The sequence below is a fragment of the Xenopus laevis genome, chromosome 1S, assembly GCF_017654675.1.
Source record: "Xenopus laevis strain J_2021 chromosome 1S, Xenopus_laevis_v10.1, whole genome shotgun sequence".
NCBI lineage: Eukaryota > Metazoa > Chordata > Amphibia > Anura > Pipidae > Xenopus > Xenopus laevis.
This window is the reverse complement of record NC_054372.1, coordinates 56705269-56732916: the sequence shown is the minus strand read 5'-3', so window position 1 is coordinate 56732916 and position 27648 is coordinate 56705269. Positions and strand designations below refer to the sequence as shown.

General features: G+C 36.8%; 1 protein-coding gene across 1 annotated transcript in view; it reads left to right on the top strand.

Annotated features, from left to right (window-relative positions):
* enpep.S (glutamyl aminopeptidase S homeolog) overlaps positions 1 to 27648 on the top strand; it is a 37097-nt gene that overhangs the window by 3723 nt on the left and 5726 nt on the right. Inside the window, exons 2-17 of the mRNA XM_018243348.2 lie at positions 329 to 470; positions 5686 to 5817; positions 6777 to 6897; positions 7231 to 7385; positions 10445 to 10558; positions 11803 to 11937; positions 12152 to 12217; positions 12892 to 12957; positions 13042 to 13193; positions 14379 to 14467; positions 16072 to 16214; positions 19487 to 19542; positions 22245 to 22395; positions 24413 to 24486; positions 25666 to 25767; positions 26425 to 26595. Coding sequence (XP_018098837.1) covers positions 329 to 470; positions 5686 to 5817; positions 6777 to 6897; positions 7231 to 7385; positions 10445 to 10558; positions 11803 to 11937; positions 12152 to 12217; positions 12892 to 12957; positions 13042 to 13193; positions 14379 to 14467; positions 16072 to 16214; positions 19487 to 19542; positions 22245 to 22395; positions 24413 to 24486; positions 25666 to 25767; positions 26425 to 26595 — 1869 coding nt within the window. The remainder of the gene's footprint in view (positions 1 to 328; positions 471 to 5685; positions 5818 to 6776; positions 6898 to 7230; positions 7386 to 10444; positions 10559 to 11802; positions 11938 to 12151; positions 12218 to 12891; positions 12958 to 13041; positions 13194 to 14378; positions 14468 to 16071; positions 16215 to 19486; positions 19543 to 22244; positions 22396 to 24412; positions 24487 to 25665; positions 25768 to 26424; positions 26596 to 27648) is intronic.

Genomic DNA, 27648 nt, shown 5'->3' with positions numbered 1-27648 from the left:
CATGACAGAATACATTTAACTTTGTAATGGCTATCCCCTGTGTAGCTGGTACTGATGGACTGAGAAACTAGCATTCAGGGACTAGTCTAGCTAAGTAAAGAAATAGAAAAATGTAAAATAATATAAGAATCAAAAATATTGGTACCCTAGAGCCATCCATGCTCAACACTGTGTGTATTTTATACATGGTTAGCATAAATCTTGCACAAGATTGCACTTGTGTTACTTTTACATTCCCTGCTTTATCCTTTGGGTTCAGATAAAGCAAAAACAGGAATACTGTATGTGTTTGAGAAACTGAAATCATCCATATGTTTCTTTTTCTCAGGAGCATTGCGGCTGCCGACCATGAACCAACGGATGCACGCAAATCCTTCCCTTGTTTTGATGAACCCAATAAAAAAGCAACCTATACAATTAGCATTATCCACAGGGAGGAGTATGATGCCATATCAAACATGCCTGTGCAGGTATGTATTGGAAATCTACTGACAGGCTAGTACAATTGATGGGATCATTCATCAAAGAAGACGTTTGAATTCTTATAAAAATATACTATTTTCCCTCTTCCAGATATGTTATAGAGCTCTTTCTTTTGATTTGGTTTGATGTTTAAAGGGAAGCTGTGCTGAATGAGCTTTAGGAATTATTTTTAAGAACTTTGCTCCCAAGTGTTAACATTGCAAATTCATACATATTTAGCAGTTTGGGAACAAAGCCCTCTTACAATATAGGTATGAGATCCATAGTCCTGAAACCCATTATTCAGAAAGCTCTGAATTACAGAAAGGTAATCTCCCATAGACTCCCATTAATCCACATTTTTAAAAATGATTTCCTTTTTCTCTGTAATAATACAACAGTACCTTGTACTTGATCCAAACTAAGATATAAATAATCCTTACTGGAAGCAAAACCAGCCTACTGGTTACATATTTTTCTAGTAGACGGAAAGATCTTTTATCTGGTAAACTCCAGGTCCAAAGCATTCTGGATAACAGATCCCATACCTGCATTTCCAACTCAGAATGACCACCTGAAGATTCTGCATATAGCTGTAAAACCCAACATGTCATGTTTACCATCACAGTTTCTGTCTAACCATGCTGAATATTGCATGAAACTAAATTGATAAAGTTTATCAAATTATGTCATAATACACAACATCCATAAATATCTTGTAAAATATAACTTTAGAAACAGTGCATAGTGATGTCATTTATTATAAATGGTACTTAGTGATGTCACTTTGGAGTTCGGTGACATGTTTAGTAGCACTTGGCCTTTGGCCTTGTGAGCTATTTGAAGTCCTTGTGACTTTTACTATATTCCCTACATAGTGTTGACATTATGGGGCAGATTTACTAAGGGTCGAATATCGAGGGTTAATTAACCCTCGATATTTGACTAGGAACTAAAATCGTTCGACTTCGAATATCGAAGTCGAACGATTTAGCGCAAATCCTGCGATCGAACGATCGAAGGATTATTCGTTCGAACGATTAAACGATTAAATCCTTCGAATCGAACGATTCGAAGGATTTTAATACAACGATCGAAGGAATATCCTTCGATCAAAAAATCACAGGCAAGCCTATGGGGACCTTCCCCATAGGCTAACATTGACTTCGGTAGCTTTTAGCTGCCGAAGTAGGGGGTCGAAGTTTTTCTTAAAGAGACAGTACTTCGACTATCGAATGGTCGAATAGTCGAACGATTTTTAGTTCGAATCGTTCGATTCGAAGTCGAAGTAGTAGTCGAAGGTCGAAGTAGCCCATTCGATGGTCGAAGTAGCCCAAAAAAAGTTTTTTAATTCGAATCCTTCACTTGAGCTTTGTAAATGTGCCCCTATGTGTATAAAAATGCTTGCTTGATAGGTAGAAGAACAGTAGTGAAGAACAAGAAACCCTTATGTTTTGATATAACTTTTGGTTTTTATCCAAATAAAATGGATCTGCTATATTTATAATATTTTTCCCATCAGAATATTGTTCCAGTTTTTTAAAAGCTAAAACAAACAGTTGTTTTCTTACATTGTGCAGTGTAATACATTAGTTAAAAGCGCTTCTGCTTATATATATATATATATATATATATATATATATATATATATATATATATATATATATCAAACCCTCTCACAAACCGCACTCCAAGGACTTGTAAGGTGTCAAAAATCAAAATGCCTTTATTTCTCAACGTTTCGGCTCTCACTCGTGAGCCGTCTTCAGGAAAGTGAAAAAACTACACATGTGAAACGATTTATACGTGCAAAAAGGGCGCCAAATGACGTCATCATTGGTGGGTGTGTACAAGGACTGATAATTATACAAAGAAGTGATAAACATTGTATGTCCATGTCTATAATAAACAAGTTAGCGGAGCTTATAGGTGCTCTCTTAGTACATACCTCCAATCGCATACCTTCATATATCCGCCCGCACACTGGTATGTTTAATCGCCAGGGGACTCTTGTTCCTTCTCGGCCTCTCACCTTTCTCCCTGGGGTATAATCACGACCTAAAAACATAGATCACAGGTCAAAAGCCAAAAAAATCAAATTCATATTAGTCTTTTTGTAGCATCAGTTATGGATACCTGTGATCTATGTTTTTAGGTCGTGATTATACCCCAGGGAGAAAGGTGAGAGGCCGAGAAGGAACAAGAGTCCCCTGGCGATTAAACATACCAGTGTGCGGGCGGATATATGAAGGTATGCGATTGGAGGTATGTACTAAGAGAGCACCTATAAGCTCCGCTAACTTGCTCTACCAGAATACTCCTACAATCACTCCATTAGACCAGAAGTGACAGAACCAGGAGTAACCCTGGGAGAGATTTACACCGCATCCCTGACGGCAGAAGGGGGGCCACAGACCATTTAGTCAGTGTACACCCTGATGCCAGGGAAAAGAGTGAGATAATCATCCAATATGGAGAGTGAGTCACGATCGGGACAATAAGTGCAGGGTCGCCTGCAAGGAGTGATTGGAGTCTATGGTTTCCCCGCAGTTGAAAGCGTTAGTACGCACCATGGTAACGTGGGCGGGGCTAAGGCCGGATACCGCGTGAGAGCAGGGAGCTGTTGTCACTAGGAACCGGAGAGTAAAATGAACGGTCGGGCTAAGCGGCACATTTTACTGGTATGATCTGCCGAGACGGGGGACTGTGAGGGAGTGAGCGGCCCACACCTTAGATCGCCTGGGGGTAAGTGTTTTTAATCACGATCCCTGACGCGAGTCAGGGGTCGCAGCTGGACACAGCGACGGGTGGTTTTTTTAAAGATACACGTTTGGTGGATATGCACTAAAGAAAAGTCACGCGGACACATGGATCAGTTTATTATAGACATGGACATACAATGTTTATCACTTCTTTGTATAATTATCAGTCCTTGTACACACCCACCAATGATGACGTCATTTGGCGCCCTTTTTGCACGTATAAATCGTTTCACATGTGTAGTTTTTTCACTTTCCTGAAGACGGCTCACGAGTGAGAGCCGAAACGCTGAGAAATAAAGGCATTTTGATTTTTGACACCTTACAAGTCCTTGGAGTGCGGTTTGTGAGAGGGTTTGATAGTATTATTTTACCAGCACCCAGGCGGATGTTTTTTGGAAAAGAGTGCACCTGACTAGGATTGTTTTATATATATATATATATATATATATATATATATATATATATATATATATATATATATATATATATATATATATATATATATATATATATGACAACTTCCATTACTGCAGCTACTCTATAACAATCTATGCCACTTGGTTTATATTCCTTTTCCAGTCTGGGAAGTGTGACCATAGGAAGGTATTGTTTGTCCATATTTTTGTTGGAAATATGGATAGTTAGGTAACTTGGGAAGAGACCATTATTAAACATTATACGAGCATACACTAATTCCTTACATAAAATGCAACGTGATTCCTTGCCATGAAAGCATTGTGCTGTAGAAAAAAGCAGAGGAAAGCCTTACTCGGAATGTAATCACACCTGCATTCCCAAAAGGCCTATTTGAATGTTTACATGCTCTGTAGGTGAATGTGCAGCTTGTGTCAGCAGGAACAGCTTGCATGCCCTCCTGGAGCCCTTATTAGATCCAAGGCTTGTGACTTGTTCTGCCCCAGAACTCAATGGACATGCTGTTCCCTTGCTTTCCTTCTTTCACTGAAAGTTATTCTTATTTTTTGGCCCAGATCCATAAGCATAATCGAAAAGCTAAGGCATGGTTAGTCTTTTGAATCTGAGCTTTTGTCATTATCCCTTGGTGCTCTTTCCTCCTGAAGTCTGTATTTACCTTCGAGTGAATGAAGCAGTTTATAAAACTTTACGTTTCTGTGAAAAAACGTTGCACAACCTCCATGCCCACATAATGAACAGCAACTCTTTTGCCAATTCAAAAGGAATATTTAATTAAAATGTAAGACTCTCAAAATGAAAGAGCATTTAGAAAAGCCCACATAGGTATGTAATGTAGCACCCTTTAGCTTGACATATGTGACCTAAAAGTATTATCCTTTGGCAGCTTATAGAAGGAGCAAACGTTACACCTCCTCTGCATATACTGAGAGAGTGGTTTGCATTAAATCAGGTGCTCTTTATTTTATGGGCATAACACACCAGAGAGAAAATCAAATCTGCAATGTTTGAAACTGGGATTTTCCAGATGAGAGGCCTTCAATGTAACCTGGATAATATGATTTGCATGATTTTTATTTGTATTGAATTTGATTTATAATTGGTTTGAGTCTCACCGAAATGTTTCACGGAATGGTTCACTTATTAATGCACAAAAATGGGACTATACCCTTATACTGAGAGATTTTACACAATTGGACTCAAGGAACTGTTCATTGCTTTACAAGCAAGCACTACCTATCCACAAACCAGGAAGACCCTTGGAAGGACCGGTTGAATATGGATCGCTTTAAATACCTATACAGATATATGGACATATGCTTAAAATTAACCTCTCGGTTCACTTGATAATATGTTAATTAACTAGGGTATAAGACATGTTGTGAGGGATGTTCTGCATGTCTGACGAAGGGGCACGCCCCCGAAACGTTACATCACTGACGCAAGTGTAGATTTAATTAAATAGAGAGAAAAGTAGTAACACCACAATATTGTTAAAAATATGTTGTAGAATTAATTCACTAATTAATTTACCCTTAAGGTGCAACAGTTAGAAAAAGTGCTTAGTGCTTCATGTGCCGTTAAATTAATTCTATACCTACACACCACCAATTAATTTTACCAAAATTAGTTCATGTATTCATTTAAAACATCAATTATAGTTCATTCAAAAAGTGCAAGTGCTTATATACTGTAACTTCAATTCATTTAAGAATTCATTGATTATCCATTAATTAGTTAAAGTGCTAGTGCTAATAAATATCAAAAATTCATTGAAAAATGTGATATTATTATAAAAAGAGGATCCTTTATATCTCAGCAATTCATGAATAAAAAGAATGGGAAAGGAAAATAGATTAGAGGTGGAGTTGTCCAAAAATCTCCTAAATAAGGCTTTTTTCTGTCTAATGCCCTGGGACAGGTGTAGATTTGCCCACTGTTTACAAATGAGTCTCACAAAGAGACTGCTTGTGGGTTACATTTGTATTCTGCCCTTTTATTCATTCCATTACCATATGTTTGTTTATAGGAATCAGTCAGCCTTGGAAATGGGTGGAAGAGAACTCTGTTTGAGAAGTCAGTTCCAATGAGTACGTATTTGGTCTGTTTTGCAGTCCACCAGTTCACTTATGTAGAAAGGCTTTCAAAACGCGGTGTGCCTGTAAGTATATGACTAATCTTTAGTTTGTCCTCATTACAATAACAACTGACTGCAACTGAGTGACCCATAAAGGGAAAGTTCATGTTATAATAAATTTTTAGCATAATGTAGACAAATCTTCTAGGTAATAAACTACTTAAATGGAGTGACATGTTTTTACTCAAGAATGCAAGCTACAAACCAACCTACTTTTACCCTTAAACTCCACAAGTGCTTTTGATCAGATTTTGTGGGTCGGATCTCCCATGCAACTACAGCACCAAATTTTGTAGGATGCAACAAAATCTGATCCCCCTATAGCTAGAATGTAAACTCGGATCAGATAAAGTCGGATGGAGTCTTTTGTTCATATGTTTATATCCTACAGTCAATGTATTTCAATGAGAAAAAAAAACATTTCCAACACCATCCGTTTTTATCTTGTCGGATGAACATGCAGCATGTAGCCTTCCCATCCGACAGTCGTGTCTTGTCAGATGGTAAATGTTTCATGAAATTTACACATCAGATTTTTCTATAAGTCCCATTATATTAGACCCATGTAACAATATCTGACCATGCACCAAAAGCATTTGAGTAGTTTAGCCCATAGAATCTGGTCAGTGGTGCCTGGAAATTTGGTAGGCTATACTGGAGAAACTGTTGAGAACACTGAGATAATATTTCTAAAAAATGTAAAGGTATAGTTCACCTTCACAAAACCTGTGTTATAAGAAAAATATACCATAAATAATGACTTTTGGCTTTGGCTTTGGATTTATATTTTCTACTCTTTTTGTTTGTAAATAATATGTTTTTGAAACGGTGGGCTGACTATTTAATGACCTTGGCTTTGTACTTTATACAGCAATAACATGGCTGTGTCCTATCATTAAATGTGCTCCTAGCATGAGCTGTTATAGCTTGGGAGTGAGACAGGTAAGAGAGGCCAGAAACTGATTACTTCCTTCTGATTCCAGCTGAGAATTTATGTACAGCCCTTACAAAATGCAACAGCAGTGTATGCAGCAGACACAACCAAGATTGTGTTTGACTTCTTTGAAGAGTATTTCAACATGACTTATTCCTTGCCAAAATTAGGTACGTCATTTCACTTTTAATCACGCCAATCTCTGTTACTTTTCAATTACCTCGATGGAAGTATTCTACGCTGCTGTTTGAGGGTTTTTAATGTTTCTTTTCTTCTGCCTAAAACAATCAAATAAATAATAAAAAAATGGAGACCACTAGAGTGATATTTTAAGGATAATATAATTCAACATAAAAATGGAATCCCCCAAAGGAGAGGGTGGAGGGATCTGCATCTGCAATTTCCACAAATCTTGGCATTCTAGCTAAGATATTTTATTTACTTGACTTGTTCTTGCCTTAAATTGTTCTTCTCCCACCCCCCCCTTCCCCCTCTTTATTTAGACCAAATCGCCATCCCTGATTTTGGCACAGGAGCTATGGAGAACTGGGGACTGATCACTTACAGAGAAACAAACCTGCTTTATGATCCCAATGAATCTGCCACAGTGAATAAACAAAGAGTGGCAGCTGTGGTTGCTCATGAGCTTGTGCATCAGGTATAATACTTCCCCACTGTTAATTTCCTGTCAATAATCATAATCTTCGTAGTAACCCTTGTGTAGCTGTGTGTGTATTTTGCTTGAGATCAAGTTTGCGGGGGGTTCATTGAATATTGAGGTGCACCACTTTATTTCCACTTATCAGTTTAAGTGGTAACAAGTACCATAACAAAGGTAAGGTGCCACTTCTCAGTCATGTATGAGGCACCAGCACATGTGAAATAAAAAGGGGCCTCAGCTTCACCCTTTCTGGTCCACCAATGTGAGCCATCAGCTTAAAAACTGAACTAGTTTTATTTGGATATTCATTCCAATGACTGGTCAGTCAACAGTTCACCAAATTATTCAGTCTGTTTATTGTTTTATTTGAGAACTGAAATTTACTATTGCTTGTTCATAATGATTGATAAGTTTATAATTAGGAGAGTGGTGAATGCACTGATGATGACCCCAACTGCAACATCATACACCAGGACCTTAGAGCATTTAGGGAATAGTGATCATAACATGGTCTCCTTTGAGATTCTGTTGCAGAAGCAATTCTATAAGGGAGTAACTAAAACACTAAATTTCAGACGTGCAAACTTTGACAGTATAAGGGCATCTCTGCAACATATTAAGTGGGAAATGCTTTTCACAGGGTTAAACACAGAACAAAAATGGGAAGTCTTTAAAATGCTGCTTAATAAATATACTTGTCAGTATATTCCACTTGTAAGCAAGGAACATCGTTGCAAAGCAAAACCTTTTTGGTTCAATAGAAGCGTTGGTGTTGAGGTGGGTAAGAAAAGACGTGCTTTAAAGGCTTTCAGGTTAGCTGGTACAGCCGAAACATTTATAAGGTACAAGGAGGCCAATAAATCATGCAAAGAAGCTATAAGGCAAGCTAAAATTGATATAGAAAAGGATATTGCAGCAAGCAGTAAAAAAATCCAAAATTATTTTTTAAAAATGTTAATAGTATAAAAATGAAGCAGGAAGGGGTGGGACCTTTAGTTTCAGAAGGGGGTCAGCTGGTTGATGAAAACAAAATAAAAGCGCAGATCCTGAACTCATATTTTTCATCTGTCTACACAAATGAGGAACCAGTAAGTGAAGGTTTCCTTCGTAATAGTACCAATTCTAGTAATACAACTAATGATGCATGGTTCACACATGAAGAAATTCAAAAGAGACTAGAACATGTTCAGATTAACAAAGGTCTGGGCCAGATGGTATTCATCCCAGGGTAATTAGCGAGCTTAGCTCTGTGATTGCCAAACCTCTTTACTTAATTTTTGAGGATAAATTGAGATCTGGCATAGTGCCGAGAGACTGGTGAATTGCTAATGTGGTGCCTCTATTCAAAAAAGGATCCCGTTCTCAGCCTCAAAACTATAGGCCAGTTAGTCTGACGTCAGTGGTAGGAAAGCTTTTTGAAGGGTTAATAAAGGATAAGATACTGGACTTCATAGCAAATCATAATACTATGAGTTTGTGCCAGCATGGTTTTAAGCGTAATAAATCTTGCCAGACTAACTTAATTTCTTTTTATGAGAAGGTAAGTAGAGACCTCGATTCTGGGATGGCAGTGGATGTGATTTACTTAGACTTCGCTAAAGCATTTGATACAGTGCCACACAAAAGGTTATGGTTAAATTAAGGAATGTTGGCCTGGAACATAGTATTTGTACCTTGATAGAGAACTGGCTAAAAGATAGACTACAAAGAGTGGTGGTAAATGGAACATTTTCTAATTGGACCAGTGTTGTTAGTGGAGTACCACAGGGGTCTGTACTAGGTCCCTTGCTTTTCAACTTGTTTATTAATGATCTGGAGGTGGGCATTGAAAGTACTGTTTCTATTTTTGCAGATGATACTAAATTGTGCAGAACTATAGGTTCCATGCAGGATGCTGCTACTTTGCAGAGTGATTTGTCTAAATTGGAAAACTGGGCAGCAAACTGGAAAATGAGGTTCAATGTTGATAAATGCAAGGTTATGCACTTTGGCAAAAATAATATAAATGCAAGTTATACACTAAATGGCAGTGTGTTGGGAGTTTCCTTAAATGAGAAGGATCTAGGGGTCTTATAAATATAAATAAAGTTCTGTCTTGCATAAAAAGGGTATTAGCTCAAGGGATGAAAACATAATTATGCCTCTTTATAGGTCCCTGGTAAGGCCTCATCTGGAGTATGCAGTGCAGTTTTGGACTCCCGTCCTTAAGAGGGATATAAATGAGCTGGAGAGAGTGCAGAGACATGCAACTAAATTGGTTAGAGGGACGGAAGACTTAAATTATGAGGGTAGACTGTCAAGGTTGGGGTTGTTTTCTCTGGAAAAAAGGCGCTTGCGAGGGGACATGATTACACTTTACAAGTACATTAGAGGACATTATAGACAAATAGCAGGGGACCTATTTTTTGGACAGACATAATATCAAAGGCTATTGTGATACTAAGCTCTATAGTTAGTATAGGTATATAGAATTTAATTAAAAGTAGAGAGTGGTGTGTGTATGGATGCTGGGTTTTCATTTGGAGGGGTTGAACTTGATGGACTTTGTCTTTTTTCAACCCAATTTAACTATGTAACTATGTAACTATGTAAACTGGTGGAAAAGGTGGAAGATATTTCTTGTTGTGTGTTGTTCGGGCTCGGGTTTTCCTGCATTCTTGCCCCCCGCTGGCACAGACCAGCTCCCCTGATCTCTGGGCCCCCAAAATAAAACGATGATGTTCGACGTGCTGGCATTCGCATATGTGCTGGGCCCCCCGGAACTTTGGACTCTGGTGGGCCCTCAATGCTCCAGTCTGACACTGGTTCCAAAAGAAGGTACTGCATTCAAGCTGCAGGTGCATTCCCATTCTCTTCCCTCCATATTCATTGTGCAACTGCTACATATAATAACGCACATTAGGTAAAAATGCTCATGGTTAACAGCCTGACAAATAAACAAAAAGTTTCAATTACCTGCCTAGATTTTGCTCTCTGTTAATAATGCAGATAATATGAGAGTTTAATTCACTGCAGTTGATTTAGTGGGTGACAACGTTGCATTATGTCCTTTTTAGTGGTTCGGAAACATTGTAACTATGGACTGGTGGGATGATCTATGGCTAAATGAAGGCTTTGCAAGCTTTTTTGAATATAATGGTATAGATACAGCCGAGCCAACATGGAACATGGTGAGTCAAGACATATACTTTGTATATGGCCTCTAATGAAATGGGTGTGGGAGAAAAACGTTTGCATAATTTGTTTGCATTATATGAATTTTAGGCCTGGGGGTGTCACAGATAGAAAAGCATTATTTTCTTTTTTTTTTCTTCCTTTATTTCTCTTTTATTTTTTTATTATTATTTTCTTTCTTATTCAGGGTTTGCTACATTGGTTACTAAATTAATATCCTGAAATAATGGCAACAGGAACATTAAAATATTTTAAACCAATTAGTTTGACATGAAATAAGACCATGGATTTCTGCAATAAACACCACAAATTTCTACAGTAAACACCATAGATATCAGGACTTCAGGCTTCGAGACTATCATTGTGTATGACAACTTTATATGTAGCACTCCAGCATGTTTGTTGCTGCTGGGAAGAGCATAATCTAATTTGGTGTCTGGGGCACAAAATTAAAAAGTCATGTTCTCAAGGTCAAAGAGAGTATATATTACAAGAATAGAATCCAGGCTTCCAGGAATCAGAACCAAACTTTGATCTACTTGCAGAGGCAACAGCCTTATTACAATACAGGGGGAAACAAAGCTTCATTTTATTACAGGCTTTAAAAACATAAAGAATAAACTCAGTATATTTAAAACGGTGCATATAATATTGGACATAAATACAATGTATATTAAAATTTATATTAAATATTTTTCTTAGTGTTTTTATGGGATCTCAAAAGAAGTCTAAAGGGCTCATTTATGAGTGCAAGTTTGGAAAGTGCAATTTTGGGCAGAATGATGCAAAATTGGATTCAATTGAGCTGAAAATCTTTACATAGGTTAGCATGATGTAATTTATGGCAATCGGAGTCAAAATTACATCTGTGCCCTATTCCTTAAGTGCAAATGCACTGTATCTATTAATGCAGACTGTTGTGGGAATCAAAGTCAATAGACGTACTGTACTTCTGAACAGACTGGCTGTATTGGAGTGTCATGCTAAAATGAGAAAGTACAAGGAGCGATTTTAGATACAAGTACCTTTAATAAATAACACTGATGCAAAAGTTGCACTTAATATTTATCAAGCCCTTAGCAGTAGTTACATTTACTATATAGACAACATTGACATGCTAATTGTTTTTTCATCACCAAATCAGTTAATATCAGCATGAATCTATTTCTCCAGACATTACAATCAGTGTTGGTTCTGAATACATTATTTATTAGAGCTTAACAATTTAATGTGTTTTCAGCTTGACCAGATTCTAACTGATGACCTGTTGCCTGTAATGAGAGATGATGCTTTGCTTTCTTCCCACCCGATCATTGTCACAGTCTCAACTCCCGCAGAAATAACATCAGTATTTGATGCAATATCCTACAATAAGGTATGAAATACTCTATGTTGTGCATACTGCATGATACTTTAGTCTAGCCACTATAGTCCTGCAAGTGTATGAGGAATTGTGTAAAATGCAATGGAAGCTATACTATATATGCCCTGTTACTTTTTCCATCAGAGGTGATATAGACTGTGTGGTACAGAATTGATGTGAATGAATAGGTATGGTATTAAAAATGTGTGTTTTAATCTTTTTCTAGGGAGCATCTATTTTAAGAATGCTTGAAGACTGGATTTCACCTGAAAACTTTAAAAAAGGATGTCAGGTATTGCTTTGGTTTGTCCATATTTCAGTTATTGGATGCCTTGTTCAGATTTGCCCAATGTATTACTGGTCAATACGTTTGTTGTTTTGACTGGTATACCTAGAATAAAAGGACTTAAATGAAAATGCATTATATTTTATGCAGAACTTGGAGCAGAGGAAAGGTGTACTTTTTAATTCAGCTGGTCCCATGTTTGTAGGACTGGTTCAAAGAAAGTTAAAATGTAATAGTGTAATGGTGATGCAGGGGCCAGCCCAAAAAAAATTGGGACTCGTGGGTGGAGCAGGTTTGGGCTGACAAAGCACATCTTTAAAGGAACATTGGACAGGTGGAAGGCGGAATTCTGCCCACACCAGCCCTGATGTTAGAATCCCCCAATGGCCTGCTGTCACCTTATTTATATACTCATGACTGTCTGCCTTGACCCCTCTTGTGACATTAGAGATGGGTTAATTGGGTGTGTATTATTCAAATAATGATGACTTGCCAGGTTGAGCTGGGAATAGGTTAGTCTAGGGTGGGTTAGGGTGAGGTATGCTTTTTGTTGACCGCACAGCAGTACCATGATGTAAAAAAATTGCCATAACACAATATTTTTCTGCAATATTTGTAATATTAATAAACATGCCTAACATTTGTTTTGGCTCTGATAATCATAACTCTTTTTATTATAGGATTACTTAAAGGATTATGTCTTCAAAAATGCTAAAACTGATGACTTTTGGAATTCTCTAGCAAAGGTAAAAACCTTTTTTTTCTAAATGTAGATATGACTTTTTGCTCAATTAGATACAGTTTGTGATGGCAAAATACTTTCATTATAGGCAAGTGGAAAACCAGTAAAAGAAGTCATGGATACATGGACGAGGCAGATGGGTTACCCAGTGCTTGATGTGGAATCTGTCAATACTGTCAAACAAACTCGCTTTCTTTTGGACTCCAATGCAAATGCGTTAGAGCCACTTTCAGAATTCAAGTTTGTGCCAAATTTTTTTTCATAATTAGTACATAAGAATAAGTGTGGTTGATTTACTACCATAGGTACTAAATCAGTGTGATTGCAGACAGCAATTAATCAAATGGCTCATTCCATTTTCTTATTTGAAGAATACATAGTGCTGTACAGTAAAAATAAGTGACTCTTCCCCACTAAAGAAAGAAGTATAATGAAGTATGAGGGGCCATGACTGTTCCAGATAAAGGCCCAGAATTAACTCAGTGAGAAAAAGTTTATCATGTAAAAACTAATGGACGAGATTACATTTGAGATGCAATTCAATTCAGAAAAACGTATCTCACCGTTTATCACATGAAAACTCTATTGAAGTGACGTCTATTGAAAAAAACTGGAACTGAATTAGGAGAAAAGATTTTTTCATCTCTTATTAACCTTGTCCAGTGTGCGCCACACTCATGCCAGATTTTAATCCAAAATTCAGTCAGGTTTAGCATGAAATGGCTATGGATATGGTGCACTGCTTATGGGGTTATTTATTAAAGTCTGATCTTTTTCTGGTCGGACTTTTAAATGGGAAAACATTACTTTTCATGTGCTTTGGTGTTGGGTCCTTAGGGTGCACCAACTTCTGTCTTAAAGTGATACTGACACTAAAAAACGACTTTTTGAAATATAAATGTACATTAAAAGTTACCTATAGGTCATCCTGATTGTTTGTTTTTCACTGAGTGGTTGGTTTTTTAAGTAATTGTTAGTTGATGTTCCTAAACCTGACTAGATATATTTGTTGGTTACCAACAATGCCTTGATTAAATGGCTTATTTATTTAACCTATTTAAGTGTTTATCCAATTTTATTTGACTCCAAATTTGTAAAATTGTTTACTAGAGGCCAAACATTATGCAGTTTCAGTATCTGTAACATCACCTTTATTTTCTCAGCTGGTAGAGTTTTAACTAACTTGCTTTCTATTGCCAGGCTATATGCACAGCTATCAGAATCTCTAAATAATAGGACTTGTACATGAGCAGTACTATTGCACTCATATGGATAATGAGTAGTTGTGTGCTAGAACCAGCTAACTGAAAGGGACTATAAAATATGCATTTAAAAATGCAGGAACACTAAATACCCTAATTTTTTTTATCTGCAGTATCCAAAATAAAACATGTTACGGATCTAATAAAACTTGATGTTTTTCAGCTACATGTGGAACATTCCAGTGACATTCTACACAACGAACAAGAATAGCACAAACTACAATATCTTATACAACAAATCTGTTTCTGCAGGTAAATTATATTTATGAGTAATATTATTCATCATATATCTTCAAATAAGAAAATGCTTTTTTTTCCCCCCAAAATAACAAGAAAATTGTCAAATTCTTGGTTGACTTAAACAGTCACCTTACTTGAATGGGGGCCCCTTTCAAAACAGATATACATATAATGAGTTATTTATGAAAAGCACATTTCCCACATTCATTAAGGGGCATATTTATCAAAGGTCGAAGTTAAAAAACCTTCGAACTTCAAATTCAAAAAGACCAATCGAATGGAGGTTGAAGTTTTTTGAGGTCGTAGTGGGCCGAATTCAGCCCACTTCGAATCGTACGATTGTACTTCGATCGTACTTCGATCTAAGTTTTTTTAACTTCGACCTTCGATCTACCAAACTCCCCCAATTGCCTCCATACAGGTTGTAGGAGGTTTTAGATTTACTTATGCAAGATTCCCCATAGGCTAATACAGCACTTCGGCAGCTTTTAGGTGGGGAATGGTTGAAGTCGAAGTTTTAAAGAGACAGTACTTCGAATTTCAACTATTCCCTAGTCGAAGTACACAAAAAATAGCTCGAAATTCAAAGTTTTTCAGTTCGAAACTTCGCCTCGACCTTTGATAAATCTGCCCCTAAATGTAGGTTTGTGCACTTGGCGCACACAGTTTCCATCATGCCTTCTCTTGTGAATTGCAACAGTGTGCCTACTGACACAGGGGAACCCTGGAGGAGCTAACACTACCTTGAAAGTGGCAGTAGCCCCAGGGTTCCTACAGAGGTCACAGAATCAGGTGCAGATATAATTTTGATGCTGTGTGCCAGAAATTACTACATCTGAACACCAAAGTTTTTCAGTGAAACTGTATCCAAATTGTGCTGAACTAGGAGGCACATCCCCAACTTGCACTCACAATTCTGCTGGAATTATAAAAAGAAACAATGCATTGTGGATATAAAAAACATGTCAACTTGCATATTCCACACTGTATATGCACATGTAAATGAGCCCTTATGAACTATGTATAACATATCAATATAATGTCCCTTAAAAGGCAACTAAAGCCAAAGAAAAATTAGTCTGGGTTAGACTTGTGGCATTAAAGGTTCTTTCTCTCTTTGTTGCTCTGTATATTTTGGCTCTTTCATGGTTATTGACAGGACTGCATACTATCAGACTTTTTATTCTAAGGGCTGTTAATTGTCAAGGGGCCCGACAAAGGCTTGTTAATGATAAGGAGCTTTTAGAACAACTTTGGAATCATACATTTTTACTTTACAAAGCACAACTGCTCTATACATAAGGTCCACGATTTTATCCTAGGTCATGCCTTTAGGTCATTTTAAATGCTAATAACAATTACTAATATCCTATTGAACAGTATCCTATATATGCCCCCTTCCACCTTAACTTTTCTAGAACGGAATCAAAACATTTCATAAAACGCAGTTAAGAGTTTTATGCTAAAATCTTGCCCAATCTTTGAAGCAGTATTCAGAATTGTCCCTTGAAAAACAGGGGTACTAGTGGGCAGGGGAGCCAACAGTTTTTTTTAATTGATTCTGGCCAGTGTATTGATGTGGTTTCTAAAATTATTTCTGTATAATTTATTCTTAGACACTGGGATTTCTTTGACTCCATTTAATGAGACTACAGATGGATTTTTGAAAATCAATAGCAGACATCTTGGATATTTCAGAGTAAACTATGAACTTTCAACTTGGAAGGAACTGAGTTCATTACTATTAGCAAACCATGAGGTATGTCTCAATTAAAATATATTAGTGTTGTCAATGAGGTCAAGAAAGTAGGGTTCTTGTTCAGTGTCAGTTATCTAGTAGAATACAGTCAAAGGCAACTGGATGTTTAGAGTTTTTATTGAAAACATTTCACCATCATGGCTTCTTCAGTTCAACTGAAGTGGTAGGGAATTCCCTGGCATTTAAACCCTTGAGGGTAGTAAAGTCAGACATTCAATCAAAATGGTTCCATTGAATTTCTGTAAGGTGGTGGCTGAAACTCACAGATGTGTGATCCAGTCACAATGGTACCATGATTTTTTATTGAGGCAGATATTAATCTTTCAATGTACATGACTGGAAGTGTGAATTGTTTTGAAGCCACCAGGGTAAGGATGTCAGAGCAGCATTGTATGTTGATGACAAGTGATGTCGCAGACCCCCTCCTCTGTTCAGGGATGTGAAAGAGTCATAAATGGCCTCTTTCACACCTCTTTCAAATCATCTGTTCTCTCTATCTAAATTGTGCACATTGTTGTCCTCAAAGGAGTGTCCCTTTACCTTGAGATGTAGCTAGACTGCTGAGTCTAGTCCTGAGGAGTTAGCCCTTCTATGTTGGGCCATTCTCATTCTCAAAGAAATTGTTTTGTCTCTCCAATGTATATATCATAGCACTTTTCACTGCACTGGACAGCACAGACCACATTACTTTTCATGTGCTTTGGTGTTGGGTCCTTAGGGTGCACCAACTTCTGTCTTAAAGTGATACTGATACTAAAAAACGACTTTTTAAAATATAAATGTACATTAAAAGTTACCTATAGGTCATCCTGATTGTTTGTTTTTCGCTGAGAGGTTGGTTTTTTAAGTAATTGTTAGTTGATGTTCCTAAACCTGACTGTTTTGCCAACCTGACTGTCCCATCTCAGCCTGTCAGTTAGAGTTTCTAATGCTATGGACTCCTGCTGCACAAATATGGCATCCCCCTCACAGGCAATCACAGGGAGTCAGATAGGTAATGTAAAAGCATCGAGCAAATACTTTATGGCAAAATTATAAGAAGCATGCAATGTCAATTTTATGGTAGATATAAAAAAAGGTTTAATTTCTGATGTCAGTATCTCTTTAAGGTGTTGCTGGGTTTGAAATATACAGGACTGTGATGCTTCTTGAAGATTCTCCTAAGTTTTTCAGATGTTTCAGCCACAAATAGAATGACTATGTTGCTTAGCCTGCTATTTTCCTCGCCTATATTTCTTGGTTTGGTCTTTTTTGCTTGACTTTGATTCCCTACCTTTTCTGTTGAACTGAAGAAGTCACTCTGATGAGTGGTGAAATGTTTTCAAGAAATTAACTTGTGATTAGGTGAAAGGGGATAGGGAGAATCCGCAGTGTCATAAGTTTTTTTTTCCTGGTGTCCCTCCAGCCTAGTCTGACCCTATCCTTAGTCTTCTTTTAGGTATCACAAGAAGTGATGTGATTCTTAATTCCCCATATGTCTTTAGGTATACTTTGAAAACATTGAAAGTAAAATCACATTCTTCATCATGTTCTTACAATTACAGTCAATACAAGCTACCAGTCCATTGAGAAGTCCTCTGTATAAACAACTCCCCTTCTTTTCCCAAGCTGGAGACTTTGTTAGGCTTAACAAAGCATCATCCCATTATACAGATGACTTCTCAGTGTGCTGCTGATTTATTTTAATTGTGCTCTTAAAAAGTAGAAAGTGGAATGTAACTTTATTTCATTTTCAGATTTTGGAGATTTATCTAAACTAACCAAAATGTCTTTCATTTTAAAAGCACGTGTTCTCTATTCACTCATTATGTCATAAATAAATCCAGGGAACCTTCTCTATATTAATTTTTTCTTATCCTGTGTTTTACTGGTTGCTGTAGTGTCTTATCAAAACTATCTTTGTTCCATTTGATCCAGATTGTACTAGATTATTATAAGGATATGTTTGGGGGTAAGAAATGTTTTCATAACTTCCTTGAGAATTTACAACTAGATATATTTGTTGGTTACCAACAATGCCTTGATTTAAATGGCTTATTTATTTAACCTTTCCATACTGAAAAGTCTAACAGAGATACATTTGTTTTCCTGTGCCAATATCTTTCTTAATCTCAAAAGATGCCAATGGTGATGTTCAGATCAAAAACTCATTTTAATGGCTACGGAAGTGAGGCAAATTTCAGAACATATAAAACAAGGTCTGCTGTTGTTTTATGTCTGTATTATTCCAAACACATGAATAAACATGAAATACCTTCTAGCTATAAAAGTATAGCTATAAAAGTATAATGTATTATCAAGATTCACTCTCCCATAAAAATGCATTCACTTTAAGGGTCAACAATGCCAATAAATGAAAGTGGTTTTGTTATCATTTATAGATAATGTACTATAATGTTACATGTGTGCTTGCTAATACAATTATAATAATATACATATAAAAACCAGATTGGTGAAACTGCAAACTGGAGATCTGCTGAATAAAAAGCTAAATAACTCCAAAACCACAAATAATAAAAATTGAAAACCAATTGCAAATTGTCTCAGATTATCACACTCTATATCATGCTAAAAGTAAATTTGAAGGTGAACAACGCCTTTAAGCACGGAATAAACAGGGGTCAATTTTTATTCATGCCTCTCTCATACCTTTCTCGTATAAAATAGGACTGCTGTTGCCAAGAAATGTTTATTGGCAGGTTCAAGACAAACAGAACAACATAACCTTTAGGGTAATGGAGCCGAAGGTATATACAGGCACTTTAAGCCAGTACCGTAATTAGAGGGGGGCAGGCCCTGGTGCGTGACGCGCAGCCGGGCCCCCGCCCCCCTCCGTACAGCCCGAGTTTCAGTGGCGCACGGCTCTGCCGGGGTGATTTCAGTGGTGCTGCCGGGGGGCCCTGGCCCGCTCGCACCCCCGCTCCCCCGGTAGTTCCATGACTGCTTTAAGCGCCTGACACATCATGGCATAGTAATCTACTGAGCTGCATTTACATTATATCTAATTCATGTACAATGAACATGATCATTTTTTTCCACTTTACTCTTGTTCTGTGTGTAAATTACAGCCATTCCAGTTTCATAGATGATCTAAGAAGACTTCTATTCAATTTAAAAAGCAAAATTAATCTGTGTCATTTAGCTAATGAAAGTATTGTAACCTTATATACACTTGTGCATTCTGTAAAGGTACGTTTGAAAATGTATTTGAATTCAACACAAAAAATGTATTGGCACTTTCTTCAGTGTGTGATTTTTATTCTGTCTTAAAGACCTTTACTGATGCAGATCGAGCAGGCTTAATTGATGATGCCTTCGCGTTGGCAAGGTGAGTTTTTCTTATTTGATGCTGCATTGAAAGTAAATATATACATATTCTTAATATGTAAAAAATGAGCAGTATACCATTAGAGAGTAAAAAACTAATTGGTTTATGTATTTATATAAAGAATTTTGTATTAACCGTCTATATCAGTAAGAATGGATTATTCTCACAGAGGCCACCTGTACAAGCTAATTCAGAAAGTATGAAGCCACGGGTTCTTGGGACCATTTTTTAAAAGTGTAATTAGCTGAGAGAGAAACGGTCTATGGCATCTTACAGCAGCCCCTCATTTGCCAGAATCTACAGATTACATTGATACTCATTATTTATTCCATTAGCCGTAACTGTATATACTGTTTGGGAACCCCTCTCAGCCTGCATAATAATAATTACTCCACTTTTAACAAAAAAGATAACAGTATTTCCCAGGAACATCTGAGTACTGGGGTGTTTTCTGAACAAAGATTTTTAGTGAAGCAGTATTTAGTTGTATGAAATTAAATCAAATGTGCAAAACTGCCTTTGCAAAAATGTGGGTACCCTTGTAATTTTTCTCATTTAAATGCATGTAACTGCTCAATATGGATTACTGGCAACACCAAATTGGTTGGATTAGATTGTTAAGCCTTGAACTTCATAGGCAGGTGTGTCCAATCGTGAGAAAATGTATTTAAGGTGGCCAATTGCAAGTTGTGCTTCTGTTTGACTTTCCTCTGAAGAGGGACAGCATGGTATCCTCAAAGCAACTCTCAAAAGATCTGAAAAAAAAAAGATTGTTCAGTATCATGGTTTAGGGGAAGGCTACAAAAAGCCATCTCAGAGGTTTAAACTGTCAGTTTCAACTGTAAGGAATGTAATCAGGAAATGGAAGACCACAGGCACAGTTGCTGTAAAACCCATGTCTGGCAGGCCAAGAAAAATACAGGAATGGCATATGCGGAGGATTGTGAGAATGGTTACAGACAACCCAAAGATCACCTCCAAAGACCTGCAAGAACATCTTGCTGCAGATGGTGTATAAAATTCATTCCTGAACCAGATGGTGTGTAAAATTTCATTCCTGAACCAGCAAGTGTATTTTTTTTAGTTGGTGTTACTGCTGCTATATATATTATATATATATATATATATATATATATATATATATATATATATATATATATATATATATATATATATATATATATAATATTTTTTTACACTTTTAGAAATGGTCACAAGAGAAATGGGCTAAAACATCTGGCAACTGCCACTATTCCTCACAGCAAATAGACTTGCATCTTTCAAAGAGACAGAGATTGTGTATTAAGGGGAGGGCAGCATTTCTGGCTGCCAAAGCTGCAGTTTGGATAAAGGCCTTAAGGAGTCATGGATGACAGATTAACCTCACAGTGGCGTGTCAGAAGTTACAAAGTGCAGAGTCTGACATGGAATTTCTTTCTTGAATTTCATAATTCATTACCACGACAGACAAGGAAGCAGGCTGCTTGAAAACAGCTTATGTTTACCACCCTATTGTAGGGGATTATCTATAAAATCATTATGACTGTGGTATAGCAGGCTGGCATCTGAGAGCACTGCATTGCACTCTCAGCTCTTCAGTAAATGAACTACATCCTCCAGACACTTATTAAGTACAGCCATCTTTATTCTGTCTACTGTCGGTAGAGTTATCTAACAAATTTCACAGACTCCTAGAATAAATTAGCTGTTTTCAAATAAAATAAAATATTATTTAGAGCCTTATCTGGCAGAAGTAGATATGGTGGAGTGGCAGAATAAGCCGGACGCCTGCTCAGAGGACCTTGTTTATAGGTAGACATTGCTGCAAAGTTTGTTTAACTTTATCAAATCCCCTGTGATTTACTGTTATTGTACTGAATAGGAGCTATATGCTTACACTGTGGCAGATACAACATTCTGCATCTGCCAACAACTATCAGAGCTTTACACTGATGGAATGTGTGCAGATTAGTCAAGGGGCAAATACAATTCACAGTTATTCCCAAAGCAAATGGTGAATGAGCCACAGTTTTGTCTGTTTTGCAGTCTATGAAAAATGAATTATATTATAGAATAGCTGGTTGAATAGAGGTAACTCCTCTTTAATACATTTGAGAGAACGCCATGGAGGAAACATGAGAGATTCTGTGGAAGATTCCACTAGAGGTATGAGATCTGTTATCTGAAATGTTTGGGACCTTAAGCTTTCCATCACCATATCTTAAGTCTGCTAATGTAAACATTAAACAAACCCAATAGGAATCTTTTGCCACCAGTATGGATTGGTGAAGCTTAGTTACCTTCAAGTACAAGCTACTGTTTTATTATAATAAATAATATTAGAAAAAATACATTTAAAAAAATATAATTATTTGCTTGAAATGGACACTATTCAAGACAATTTTCCTGTAATTCAGAGCTTTTTGGATACATTTTTTCAGAGAAGAGATTTGTATTTTATCTTTTAATGTGTTGTCAACATATGATGATTTCTCTTAATCTTGCAGAACAATTGTACATGTCCTACTGAATAAACAGGGCACTGCAATATTAAAAAAGGCAATTTTTTTTTCATTTTTGCAGTTTTACACAAAAAATTACAACAGCAAATTTCAAGGCTGCTACTTGATACAATGATATAAACAAATACTGACTGTTGCTCACATATTTTATAATATATATATGTTCTTTGTTTTATGTAGGGCAGAGAAGTTGGACTACAACATCTCCCTTGATATGACTAAATATCTTGAGAAGGAGAGCGGTTATTTGACTTGGCGAAGAGTGATCTCAGCATTAGCATATCTAAGTGACATGCTGGAAGATGATGATACCATCTATCCAAAATTTAAGGTTTGGCTGTTTCCATTAATTAGCCTAAGTCCCTGGGATACGTTATATTTACTGGACACCCTCAAAGCAACACACAAAGATCATATTTAACTGCTCCCTCAAAGCAGCATGGGAAGATTATATATTATAAAGTCAGATTATTGGAATAAACAGCTTCAAAGCAGTATTTTCAAACTGCATGTGTTTTTATTAGCAGTGCAACACACAGTGTGTTGCACTGCTAATAAAAACACATGCAGTTTGAAAATACTGCTTTGAAGCTGTTTATTCCAATAATCTGACTTTATCATATACCGTTGGGAGTGTGGCACAGGCTCCTAGGAATCTACAGCGATACCACGTTTGAAATTATAAGCTGGGACCAGCAATTTGTATGTTTTTGAAGATTATATATTACAATCTGGTCACCATGATAGATATATATTTAGAGAGAGAGCTCCACATTTGTTTCTTCATGTGCATACCCTACTCAAGGCTGCTTTAAGGTGCCCTAGGCAGCCTGGCCAGTCCCATCACCTCCCAACCCCTTTGTGGGCATGCACATGCAAATATCACAAATAAGCATACGCACAAGTGAACAGATGTGCAAAGCAATGAAATAGCCTGCCACGAGTGAGGAGAGTGGAGACAAGGGGACCGAACTAGGAGTAGGCAGCTCCCCCCCCCCCAATTTTGTGGCCAAGGCACGTGCCTACCCCTATTTCAGGCCCTGGCCCCAAAATATGTGTAATAGAATTTAAGCTGATGAACTTGAATATAATAAGGCAGGTAATTAAGGAAAATCTTTGGTTACTGAAGTCCACATGAGGTATTAGTGTACCATCGTGAACCAATAGTGATGGGAGCAAATAGACCCAGGGTCTGATTTAAAGGTTGTGTGGACTTAGGTCCCCTCCAGTAACATTTGCTCTAAAAAAGTTTTTTCCAAAATGTTTAAAGTTTAATGTTCCTGGTCTCTGATGTTTCAGTCTGGCAGTTTAGTAATTCAGGTGCAGATTTTGATTCTGAACTTTTAAAATTTGCTTCATTAGTTGATACATTTCCCAGCAGCATCGGTGAAATATTAGCAGCTATTGTATCAATAATGAAACGAAGAGTGTGCTCAGAGGGGTAAAAGATAAGAAATATATCAACTGATATATCAATATAGAACAGTTTACAGAGTCAGTGACCCCCCTTGCAGAGCAGCTTTAGAAAAATAATATAAGAAGGTTAGAAATAAAACTTAACACTGCAATGTTAGAAAATAGTAACTCAAAAAGTCTTTATTTCTGTTGAACTATGCAAAAACAACTAAACTGAGAAAAGTATTCGAAGGCACTGCCCTGGTCTACTAATTGGCTTTCTATTTCATCAGTAAATATGTTGGTAAATATTTCTGTTCTGCTGTTCTGAGTAACAGTGTATTTTTTCTATCTTCAGATACCACAGAATAGGGTTACATGTAGGGAAATAAATTATGAAATCCCTGTTTGTTGCACAGGCCCAGGCAATAGAGTAATGCTATGCTACAGCATGCTAGCCTCCATTTACCATTTAGAAGTTAATTATTGAATGAATGGTGCTGTTCTGATGCAAGAAAATGGTTAGATTTTGTAATATTGTATGTTTTTGGTAAAATCATACATTTGAACAAGAGTTTAGCTTTCCATTAAGTGGTTGTTGATCTAAAAGAAGAATGCTGATTTGCTTAAAAGTAATATTCACCTTTTGAAAAGGTCTACCACAGTGGTAGAAGTTTGCAAAAAAAGAATATTCCCAAATAGCAGAAATTGTACCACACTTAGGATGCAGACATTCAGGCTGGTATGCGGGTACCAGTTTGGTGCTCACGTTAGTGCATTTTCCCTGCTCTACATCATCACGCCCATAATGTTTTATGCTTTATATGAAAAACCATTATTTTTTTTTCCCTTGCGTTTTGCTATTTGTATATCCAATAGTCACTGTTAAAAATAGTAATAAAACAAAAATATACTGCATATCTTATTTTAAATCCTATTTTACCTTAATTTAGGAATATTTAAGTAAGCAAGTCAAGCCCATCACACAAAACCTGGGGTGGGAGGACAATGGTACTGATGTTGACAAGTAAGTGGATGATATAGAATTGTATGCATTGGATAATAAATAATGTATGTATATATATATATATATATATATATATATATATATATATATATATATATATATATATATATATATATATATATATATATATATATACAGTATACACATGACCAAACACTTGCACTCTAAACCAGTTTTCGATTGCTGCGGGTGCTAGGTCAGATCTTATGTATAGTTCAAAATGACCCGCACTCCAAAATAGTGAACCATCATATTTTTTTATTCATACTTATGCATCCAAAGTTTCTGCCCATATTTGGACCTAAAATAGAAATTCATGACCAGGAACAGAAACTCTTAGGTTTATAAAGCTGTGTAACATATTTTACACATAATAATAAATGTTGTTAAAAGTTGGTGCAATATAGTTGTCATAGATGTCAAGATGTGACTCTTAAATGTAGACTAACACACTGCAATCACAGATAAGAATCCAACAGCTTAATCACAAAGGCAAGTAGTTTATATTACACCAGACTAAAGCAGGAATTTGAGGACCTCTCACTTTCTGCAAACTGTTGGAGTCCTAGTGACAAAATATTTCTGGCAGGATAGTGTAAACTGTTGTATAAAAAAAGTGGTGGCTTGCAACACAGTTTTTACACTTGCTGACAGTATTTTGCTCTCAGCTACACTTTCATGGAACATCATTAAAAAGATTTATGATAAGTGGGGGACCTGAAAAGAGAGTATGAACACACTCCTCTCCCGTTCCCCCAACTGCCATATGTGTCCTGCAATTCTGCAGTTATGGGCAGCAAAGGAGGATGGATATACCAATTTGCACCCGGAATATAACTCTTCTTACAAGTATCATGTACTGGTTATTGTAAAAGGACAGTATTTATCAGCACTATTTATTTCTACATAAGTGATACATTTCCTAATCTGTTAATTAGTAACATGAATGTCCTTATCCATTGTGGGTCACAACACAATAATTATTTAGAATGTGTTAAAAATATGCTAGAAAGAACAACTGATTCCAGAAACACTGGGGTACAAAGTATGAAATGGTATTTAGACATACAAAATACCCCAGTTAAGGTGATAATGACTACGTTTACAATTTGCTTTACTTTTATTTGTCGAGTCACAGTTCAAAAGCCACCTACACTTTTTATGTGATTTTTACATTAGGCTCCTCCGAGCTTCAGTTTTGGCGCTTGCATGCAAAATGGGAGACCCAGGCGCCTTAAACACTGCATCTAGTTTATTTAATGAATGGACTGGTGGAAAAAGGTAAATGTCTATCTCTTTCTGCCTTCACTGTAAATGATTTACATGATCAGTCTATCACAGATTATTTGGTTTTATTTGGTGTAGTTTACAGGGCCAATACTGCACACAATTTCAAATGGAAAATTTTGTATTAGGAGAATAATGTGTTGATAAACTTGTTTCCTTATGTGAAAATGATTTTCTCACTTAAATATTTTATGAAAGCAGAAACATAGCAGTAAGAAGCAGTATGGTGGAGCAGGGTTTAGTATCGCTGCCTTGCAGTCGTAGGTTTGATGCCAAAGGGCACTATCTGCACAGAATATGTGTGTCAGACATATGATATTTATGTTCATCAAGCTGTTTACAGATCAAATTGTCTTTGTATTAAGGCAATCTGTTAGCTTCCATTCCCTAAATGTATGTTAGCTGACAGGCACAGGATTATCCATGGGTGCACACACAGAGCTGATCTGGGCACAAAAACACAGTATACATTACGTTTTTTTTTTCTAGACATTCATTTCTAAAATTGTTTGCAAAACAGGAACACAAAGCAAGTTCTTTTTACTTTCTTACAGAGTGTATTATTTAAGCTGTGCTCCGGGTTCTTGGTTGCAGTCAGCAAATTGTTTAATGTGTATGTGGGATTCTATGTTGTTTTTTAATTTGTTTCAGCATTCCAGTGAACCTCAGGCAGCTGGTGTATCGCTATGGTATGCAGCAGTCTGGGACAGCGGAATCATGGAACTATATGTTTGAGCAATACCTTGCTACTTCTTTAGCACAAGAAAAGGAAAAACTGCTGCAAGGACTGGCTTCAGCCAACAACATTGTACTTATAGACAGGTTTGGTTACACTCTGTTTCATGCCTCTGTGTCATTTTGGTGTGTTTTTTGGCCTTCCCAAATGCATGATCAGAATATACATACATATCTGTGTGTCTCATGAGCCACACTGTGTCACAGTGACTGCTCTACTGTATTAGACATATTGATCATTATGAGTCCAATCTAGGGAAAAATATTATGTCTTTAAATCATACAGTTGTGTTCAGAATAATAGCAGTCTAACATCACTAATCTGATTAATCACTTTTTTTGGTAGAAATTATATTTCTACATGGCAAATAATTTACTTGTAGGTGTAGCAGAGTACTAGAAAACCAACAGACCCAACAGTCATGACATACATGCTGCTGATTCTGTGTAACTGAATCATTAATTGAGGTTTGTTCAAAACAATAGCAGTGCTCAAAATAATAATACCTTGTTCCAAATAATAGCGGTGTGGAGTTCAGTTAGTGATGTCATTCTTTCCTCGAGGTTTCAATTACAGCCCTTATTTAAGGAAGGAAGGCAGCAAATGTGCATGCTGGTTATAGTCCATTTCTCTCTGAAAATAAAAGTAAAATGGGTCGTTTCAGACATTGTTCAGAAGAACAGCGTATTTTGATTGGAGAGGGGAAAACATATAAAGAAGTGCAGAAAATGATACGCTGCTCTGCTAAAGTGATCTCAAATGCTTTAAAATGACAACCAAAACCTGAAACATGTGGAAGAAAATGGAAAACTACCATCTGAATGGATAGAAGAATAGCCAAGATGACAAAGACTCAGCCAATGATCAGATCCAGGAAGATCACCTGTGAGTACTGTTACAATTAGAAGATGCCTATGTGAAGCCAAACTATCAGCAAGAAGCCCAGGGGCGTTTCTGCTATGAGGCAAGGTGAGCACCTTACCTCAGGCAGTAGCTCCCCAGAGGTTAACAGGGGCTGCAAAAAGCCACTCCTGGTAACTTTAAGAGCCGAATTTACGGTTATTAAACAGTTAATTTGGCTTTTCTATCACTGAGAGCACTATTTTGCTCTCTGCACTAGCGATGTGCCCCCGCCCCCA